Source organism: Dipodomys ordii, unplaced genomic scaffold (genome assembly GCF_000151885.1).
Source record: "Dipodomys ordii isolate 6190 unplaced genomic scaffold, Dord_2.0 Scaffold108, whole genome shotgun sequence".
Classification (NCBI taxonomy): Eukaryota; Metazoa; Chordata; class Mammalia; order Rodentia; family Heteromyidae; genus Dipodomys; species Dipodomys ordii.
This window is the reverse complement of record NW_012267324.1, coordinates 1,616,943-1,625,660: the sequence shown is the minus strand read 5'-3', so window position 1 is coordinate 1,625,660 and position 8,718 is coordinate 1,616,943. Positions and strand designations below refer to the sequence as shown.

At 67.2% G+C, this 8,718-nt stretch overlaps 1 protein-coding gene across 1 annotated transcript in view; it reads left to right on the top strand.

Moving 5' to 3' along the window:
* Positions 1-7,974: 7,974 nt before the first annotated feature.
* Klhl26 (kelch-like family member 26) overlaps positions 7,975-8,718 on the top strand; it is a 4,314-nt gene continuing 3,570 nt past the window's right edge. The window contains exons 1-2 of the mRNA XM_013028321.1: positions 7,975-8,131; positions 8,349-8,463. Coding sequence (XP_012883775.1) covers positions 7,975-8,131; positions 8,349-8,463 — 272 coding nt within the window. The remainder of the gene's footprint in view (positions 8,132-8,348; positions 8,464-8,718) is intronic.

The following is an 8,718-nucleotide window of genomic DNA, read 5'->3' as shown; positions in this document are numbered from 1 at the left end:
CTCAGCTCTTCAGCTCAAGGCTGGAGTACTCTTCCACGTGAGCCACAGCACCAGCCACTAACGGTTTTTTCTGCTTCTGTGGTGCTGAGGAATCGAACCCAGGGCCTCAGGCATGCAAGGCAAGTGCTCTACCACTGAGCCACCTTCCCAGCCCCTCATTTTTTTAATAGAACACTTCTATTACCCCGGTTTCCCAAGAGTGCCTGCCTCCAGCCCCAGTATATCCTGATCTGCTTTTTGGCTTCTAGAAACTTCCTATAAATAATATTGCACCACATGTGGTTGGTTTTGGTGTGTGGTAACGGGTTCTAACTGCTGGTCTCTGCTCTGTGCACACCTTCAGACCCAAGACTCGTGCCCAGGGTGCCTTCCCTGCCCAGTGTTTTGACCCGTGTCCGTCCTGTTGCACAAGCCGTTTCTTCTTTTTCCTCGCTGAGTGAAAATAAACAAGCTGTCCTGCAGTGTTTGCGTATGCATCCCCTGGCTGGGGTGATTTCACAATTGCTGTGAACATCTGGATAGGAGAGCTTTTTTTTTTGATGGAATCTTCCTGTGCAGCCCAGGCTGGCCTGCCTCTCAGCCCTCCTGCCCCAGCCTCCTGACTGCCGGACTGCAGACATGGCCATAACGGATGTGTGTCTTTAGATGGACAAGTACCCTCCTGGGAGACTGAAGAGTAGACTGGGCTATTAAATAGCCATCCCAGCTGCTCAGGAGGTGGGGACGGGTGGGGGTTGTGTCAGGGCTCAGCTTCTTGTCAGTGTGAAGCTCTGGTTTCAAACTGCAGTACTGCCAAGAAGGAAGGAAAGAGGACCAGAGCCAGCGCGGTGTGTGGCTGCCACGCCATCACAGGTGTGTGAGCAGGTGAGGCTCCGCCCAGCCCAGTCTGGGCCTGAGTGTGAGACCCAATCTGAAAGATAACCAAAGGGTTCTCCTGGCTGCTTTCTCGTGCGCCTCCTGCCCGGGACCGTGGATGTGGGCTGTGCGCCGCTGGGCGTGGTGGCTCTGTAGCCATTAGCATGCTGCTAATCCTACCTACTCTGGAAGCTGAAGCCTGAGGATCGCTGTCCAGGGCTCTATCACCAGTGAACCAGCAGAAAAGCTGGAAGTGGAGCTGTGGCTCAAGGGCCACCCTGAGGGATAAAGCTAAGGGATAAAGCTCCCAGGCCCTGAGTTCAAGCCCCAGCATACACACACACACACAATTATATATACATATATGCATACAATTGCATGTACTTATGCATATGTAAGTATGGATTATATATATATATATATATATATATGTATATATAAATCAGAGCTCTTCACTAGGTAGCTCATTAGCCAAACACCTCCTCCCGCCTGGTGTCTTATTTTTTTTCTCTTCTGTGCTGGTGCCAGCCCTGGGGCGTGAGCTCAGGGGCTGGCCATCAGGACTTGTTTCCATCACGCCTGGCACCTGTGTCAGGCGCAGGGCTGGGTGTACTTCCACCGTGACCGGAGTGCGGCCATTGCTGCGTGCTGTGTGTGCTGAGCGCCGTGGGTGGCGCCTGGGACCCCGCACTCAGGGGAGATGATGGCAGGGGACATGAAGTCCTCAGTGCGTGGAGCCCCCGGGCGCGGCCTCCAGTGCTCCCCACTCGTTCTCTTTGTGGCCCCGGCCGCCCTGCTCTCGTTTCCGTCTGGGACGTTTGCTGTCAGTGGGTCACGCCACAGGATGCCTGGGCCTCAGCTCCTCACTGGTGTCCAGGGCTCTCTGCCTGAGAGCTCGCCCCTTTTCATGGCCAAACAGTACTCCATATTCACACGTGCTGTCCTCAACGGATGACCAGGGCACTTCGGTTGCTAAGGAACCTGCCGGGGGGCGGCCCCGGCTCAGCCTCCAGCCCTGAAAACCAGACCCATGAAGGAAGGCACCCCGGAGCTGGGGCCCCCTGTGAAGAGAGGAGGTTAATTCTGGAGGCCCAGACCGGGGTACTGGTGTTGCTGGAGGCCTTGTGTGGCTTTGGTGGCCAGGGGGCAGGGCCATGGGACAGGGCAGGTCCCGGGGAGAGGTGGCCTCCAGGCCATGGGTGCTTGTATCCCCGGGGCCGCCCACCCGCAGGCGCAAGCTGCGTGTGCCGGAAAGGAGAGCGGCCCCGGCCCCACCCCCACGTGTGGAGCGGCCTCGTGCCTGGCCTGCTCTGCCTCTGGGCCTGGGGTGTGGTGGGCTCAGAAGGGCAGGGGGCCAGTAAACGTGCTGTGGGGTGGGGGCTGTCCCTGCCCCATCCCCACCTGCCTTGGTGGCCCGCGGGGGCCCTGGCCGCAGCCCCCAGCCCCCCTTATGTAACTTGTTTGTTCCAGCGTCTCTACGCCGGTGCCGGAGCCAGCACATCCGCCCGCCCATCTCCCGGGGCCAGCAGAGCCGCCGCCTGGTAGACGGGGCGGACTCCCATCTCCCGAACGCCGCCAGCCAGACAAAAGGCGCTTGTTCCACCCCCGTGCCCCCCCCCCACCACGGGGGTGCAGTGACTCCACGGGGCCCTCCCGGTGGGTCCTGATCTATCGGTGGCCATCACGGGAGGTCGTGGCCTGTGGTGGGCAGTGCCAAGCCCGCCCCGGGTCTGGCGCGGGGCCAGGGGGAGGGCGAGGCAAGGTCGGAGAGGCTGGCGCAGACCTCAGCGGTAGCGCGGCGTGCGTCCAGGGGCAGGCTGGGGGCGTCCCGGACGCAGCCCCTGCTCCGGGGCCGGGCCCCTCCACACTTCCCTTGCTCCCCACATGTCACCACCTACCGGCCACGCCTCCTGTGCCTGCTCTGCACCCGCCGTGGGCCTGACTCCTGACCCCAGTGCTGTGTGTGCAAAGACAGAGGGCGCAGGGGCCTGGTGGCTGCGGCTCAGCCCCCCCACGCCCAGGCTGCCCTCACCGCCGGCCTGAGGCCAGGCAGAGCCTGCCCCCACACCCCACTAATACCTCCTGTTCACTCCCCAGCCCTCAGGACCAGCCCAGACTTTTAGGTCACCTGTCCCCCTGTGCCCAACATCTGCCAGGCGCTGGAGAGGAGGGTACACAATGCGTCACCCCACTGTCCCTATGGGCTGTCCCTGCTGGTGCCGCTCCGACCCCCTTCCCAGCCCCCTCTGTGCCCCGTGTCCCTCCCCATCCCAGCCCCCTCTGTCCCGTGTCCCTCCCCCATCCCAGCCCCCTCTGTGTCCCGTGTCCCTCCCCATCCCAGCCCCCTCTGTGTCCCTGTCCCTCCCCATCCCAGCCCCCTCTGTGTCCCGTGTCCCTCCCCCTTCCCAGCCCCCTCTGTGGAGGGTGTGTCTTCCCAGCGTCTGCAGCAGCAGGGGTGGGCCCCCCCCCCCCCCCCCGCCAAGCCGGCCATGGCCCCCTCGTCTTCAGGAGCAGGGCACAGGGACAGCCCTGCTGTCCCCACACAGCCCAAGCTCACGCAGCCAGGGCCCCTCCTCTGGTAGCCGGAGCACAGCTGTGCGCCCAGCTCTCTTAACCCTTGTTAACCCCGGCCCCCGCCTCCCTCCCCCCCGAGTGGTCTCCGTTCCCACTGCACAGCAGCGTGGTGTGCAGCCGGCCCGCCCTCCCCCACCGCACCCCCAGGCCACGCAGGGAGCCCCCATCTTCCTGCCGGCAGGCCGGGCTTGCGGATCTGAACGTGCGCTGCTATGCAGGGCTGGACCTGAGGGCTTTGTAAGGCCCGGGACCCCAGCTGTTTTCTGCGGGAAGTTGGGGCTGGAGATCCGGGAAGCTTGGGTCTCTGGGGTCTGCAGAGGCAGGGCAGAAGCGTGGCCCTTCCAGGTGACAGGCACCCAGGGAGCCCGCCCTGGCTGCGCCCTGCCCCGCCTCCAGCCCGCTCCTGGCCCACAGCTCCTGTGCGGTGCAGACGGCCGTCCTGTGTCAGGGCGGTCAGCCGTCACGGCGTCGCTCCGGCCTCCGCCCCAATGGTGCGGAGAGGCAGCCCTGACAGCTCCTCACGGGCCTCACCCCTCCCTGCGTCCTCCCTCCTCAGCTAGGCCTCCTGTCCCCAGCCCTCAGGCTCAAGGGCGCAGGCGTGGGGGGCCTGTCTGACCCTCCGTCTCTCCAGAGGCTGGGGGTAGGAGGATTGTGAGTTCAGGACCAGCCTGGGCCATACAACCCAGGAAACAAAACCCTTCAAGGTCACATGAGACAGTCCAGGGGGTGTCCCGCTGTAGGAACCCAGGGCTCAGGGCTGGCGGGCCCTCCTAGCCCAACTCTGCGCCCCAGCATCTGGCCGTGTGGGAGGCAAGCCCCCAGCCCTGGGCGAGCCCTGGTGTGGGGCCACAGGAGCTCCCTGAGGGAGGCCTGGGTCCCGAGACTGCAGAGCAGGGATTTAGCTCCCCTGAGAGAAGACATTTGTCACAGGCCGTTCGTGGTGTTGGCCGTGTTGCTGAGCTTGGAGGACTCAGCCTCTGCCAGAGCTGCACGTGGGCTACACCCCTGGTGCCTGGCGGCCGTCCCCCTCTGGGGCTTCGAGCTGGCCCAGCTAGGCAGGGCAAGGGTGAGGCTGTGCCCCGAGGGGCTGGGACCGCTCTGGCACCCGCCCGTCTGTGGGGAGATGGGTGGCCCCGCTGGGCCAGCCCAGAGCCCTGCTGGGAGCCAGGCTGCATGGGACCTAGCGCAAGCCAGGGGAGAGCACGTGAGCGGGGCCTCCTTCGGACCCCTCATCCCAGCCAGCCTACAGAGCGGGCCCAGGGTAGAGGGGCCCAGGCCTTGCCTATGGAGCTGGGAGTGGCGTGGGGAGGCCGGGGGCAGAAGGACTCCACCAGGCCACGCCCAGTGCTGCTGATAGCCCCAGGATGACACACGAGGATGTGGCCAGGGACCACTTGGAGGGACAGACAGCTGGGACAGGAACTGGCCCAGCCTGGTGGTGCCAGCTGCAGTGGCCACCTACCTGTGCCCTTACCCACCTGCCCTCCCACCCATCCCAGACACCTCCACTCATCCATCTACTCACCCATCCATGTACCCACACTCCCATCCACCCATGCACCCACCCATATGCCCGTCCACCCACCATCCACCCTTCCACCTACCCATATGTCCATCCACCCGCCCACCCCCTCTGTCCAGGCTGGGCTCTTGCAGTGTACTGGACACCAGGTCATGGCAGCAAGCGGAGCCTCTGCCTGATACTTGGGCTCCCACTTCAGCCTTGGGAAGCAGGCTGGGCGCAGATGATGAGGATGGAGAAGGCAGCGGGGCGGGGTCTGGGCGGGGCAGTGGCAGTGGCGGCAGCAGCAGCAGCAGCAGTGACCTGGCCGTGGCCCTTGCTTTAGGCTCAGGTGACTGTTTTGCTTTTTTTGCTCTACCCATCCTGTGGCGTGGGCAGGCAGGAGTGGGCTCGGCCCTCCACACCTCCGTCTCCAGTGCAGGGCCTTGAGGCTGAGGGTCGTGGTCTCGGGGTGGGATGGGGTGGGGGCCTGTACCTCTCTGTGCCTCCAAACCAGGACCCAGAAGTCTGTGATGGTGCGTGCAGGGCTGGTCCTGAGTCGTTCATCGTTGACGTGAGCTGACTCATCGGCCAGGGCTCCGGAAGGGGCCGCCGTGGGCTCAGGTCAGGGCTTGGGGCACAGGCCCTCTTGTCTTTTAGCATCGGCAGGGGAATCAGGACCCGCGAGGAGTCACGGGCCTCTTCTCATCCCCCTTTCCTGGGCCATGGCTCCTCAGGGCACCGCCCTGCCCTGGTGCCTTGGGGGTGGCGCTGCCCCTCCACCCTCCCGCGTCTGCACCTGAGCTGCCTGGCTCTGTGGGGGGCTCCACGTGGCACCCTGCACCCTGCCACTCGGGGAGGAGCTTGGCCTCCCCACCTGGGCGGCCGCCGGCCCCATCCGCCCCCTGGCCACACAGACCCGCCCGGCCGCACAGACGAGGCCTCGCTCTGGCCGAGGACCTGGGGCCCTGCCTGGGGTCCAGGAGGGCCTGGCTCCCCCGCCCAGGACCACAGGGCCATGCCTGCTGTGCCCCCTTCCCTCCCCTGGGCTCCGTCCCTCCCCAGCTCTGTCAGGACCCCCTGGGGTCTTGGCTTGCAGGAACATGCTGGAAGGGCCTTTGCCAGCCCCGGGCCACCAACTCTCGCATCCCGCAGCTGCCTGGGAGGCCCCCCGGGAGGCTCACTGGGGGGGAATGCGCGGGGTGTCCCCGGAGAGCCTGCCGACGCCAGGCCGGAGCAGGGCCAGGGCTGTGAAACGCTGCGGTGCCAAGTCACCATGGCAGCAGCTGGGGGGGCAGGCGGGCCGGAGGCTGGCCCCCACACCTGCGCCCCGCGCTCCCGCCCTGGAGGGTCAGGCTGGCCACTACAGCAGCGGGGTGGGGGTGGGGGAGCCCCCTCTTCCCCAGCTGGAAGGCGGCCCGTCTCGGGGGTTCCCGCTAGCCACAGGCCAGCCTCCAGAGACCCCCGGTGGGAGCCTGAGCTGAGCCCTGCTTTCTCTAGGTCCTCCAGGCTCCTCTCCGGGCCCTCTCTCAGGCCTCAGACCAGGCTGGGGGGGAGGGCGAGGGGCGCAAGGCGGGAGGCCCTCTGGGTGGAGCCCCTCTGCCGCCCCCCCCCCCCCCCGTGCAGCAGCCTCCCGTGCTCGGGTGCCAGCCAGCCCGCGGCCGCACCCCGTGCTGGAGCGCAGGGCAATAAAAGCGGACTTGGCTCTGGCGGTGGGGGCTGGGCTGGAGGAGCGGGCCTGGGGCGCCCCTGGGGGGATGGGGTTACAGAACCCCAAAGAAATGCTCCCGTGAAGTCCCTCTTGCTGTGTTTTTTCTTCCTGGCTGTCGAGCGTGAAGATGGCTCTGGGCGTCGGGCCTCTGTTGGGCTGGAGGACCGGGCAGGGTCCGGGGGCCTGGGCCATGGGGGCAGGTGTGCCCCTCGCCCCGGGCTCTGTGGCCCGCCGCTCGCTTGCTCCTGCCTCCACGTGCCGGGCCCCGACAGGAGGCCCACGCTCCCCCACCTCGTGGCCAGCATGCGCCCGGCACAGGCTGCCCCTGGCAGTGGTGGGAGAGGGCGTCGGGGGCTCAGGAGCCGGCCAGCGCCGGCCAGGCTGGGGCGGCCGAGCGGCCCCCGGAGCCGCTGACCCGGCTCCTGACGCACGGGCCCGATGACTCACATGTGCTGACCGGGACTCAAGTGGCCGTCTGGAGCCTCGCTCGGGCCTGGCCGCCGTGGGGCCGCCCCCGGTCTGGGCCTGTCTGAGTAATGGGCCCTTCCGCCCTTCCTCCTCCCAGGGGCCTTAGTCACCGGCCTGCCGCCCACCCACCCGCTCCGGGTGCCCGAAGGGCCTCAGCCTGGTGTGGCCTGGTGGGTTCGCAGGTGTCGCCCTGTGCCGGGGCGGCGAGGAAGGACCGAGCTGCCTCCTCCTCCCGGCAGCCCCGGCAGGCCCTGGTTTCTGGGAGAGGGCGCTGGAATCCCGGAGACCATCGTCCCCACGGGTAGCACAGGACCCTGTTCTCGACCCCGGGGCAGGGCTGGCATTGGCCCTAGCGTTGCAGTCCCACGGAGGGGGAAGGGGAGCGGCTGACCAGAGCTGGCTGGGCCCGAGACGCCCTGCTGGACGTCTGTGCATAGAGGATGCCCGGCGCCCCCGCTGCTGCAGCCCCACTCCACCATGCCGGGCCTGCGCTCGCTCTCACGCTGGGGGGGGCAGGCACAGGCCCACGCCGGGACGCGGCCTGCCGACACGGGCGCCGCTGGGTCCTCACCGCGTCCCACGGCCCCCACGCACGCACGCACGCATGCACTGCTCCTACAGGCCGCTGCTGCCACATGCTTACCACCCCCACAGGCCACTGCTGACAAGTGCCCGCCACCACGTGCCCGGCGGCGTGGGTGCGCCTGGTGCACAGCCCACGAGGAGTGGCGGCTGGCTCGGCTCCCTCCCGCCGCCTCCTGTCACCAGCACCTCACGGCTGTGGGCTGTCGGGTGAGCGCTCGCTGCTTGATGCCCTTTATGCGGGGCAGGCGCTGTGCGCCCCCTTCCCCACGGAGCCGTGAACATGCGGATGGGCACCTGGGCTGAGCCCCCGGGACCGAGGAAGACACGGCCAGCCGGGCCTGGCCGGGACCCTCGCAGCCGCAGCGCCCCAAGCGTGGCCTTCAGCGGGGACCTGGCGTTGCCGGGCCACGGACTGCGGGTCCCCGAGAAGCGGGCAGGTGGGAGGGGAGAGGCTGGCAGCTGCACCGTGACCCCGGCGTCATCTGGGGTCTGCCAGGGCCTCTTCCCTGACCTCTTGGGTGGCAGGGGTCCCCTCCCCCGCACCCTCAGTGTGCGGGGGGCCGGGTTTGCTCTGGCCCAGGCCAGGCTCCCAGCATGCACCGCAGCGGGCATGGCCGCCGGCTGTCGGTGCTGCGTTCTTGGCCCTCTCTGCAGGCAGGCACCGGTCCCAGGAATGGGCGGACAAGGCCGGGCCTGGGAGAGAGCGCGTGCGCTGCGCTGCCGGGGCCTGTGGGCTGTGCGCCCCTGCCCTGGGGGAGGGGCTGCTCAGGTCCCCCAAACCCAGGCAAACCCAAACCAGTGTGGCTGCGTCCTCACTGCCCGCGGTGATGTTCAGGCGGCCTCGGGCCTTGGCTTGCTGTAACTGTATCAATCATGTTTCTCGGTGCTGGGATCCAGGGCCGGGTGCCCTGCAGGCTAAACCCCGTGCACTAGCCCGTGACACCCTGTTGTGGGGTGCTTCCAAGCAGTGTCAACTGGCGTGGGCGAGGCCCGCCGCCCGGCCCTCACGCCCCCCCCCCCGCCC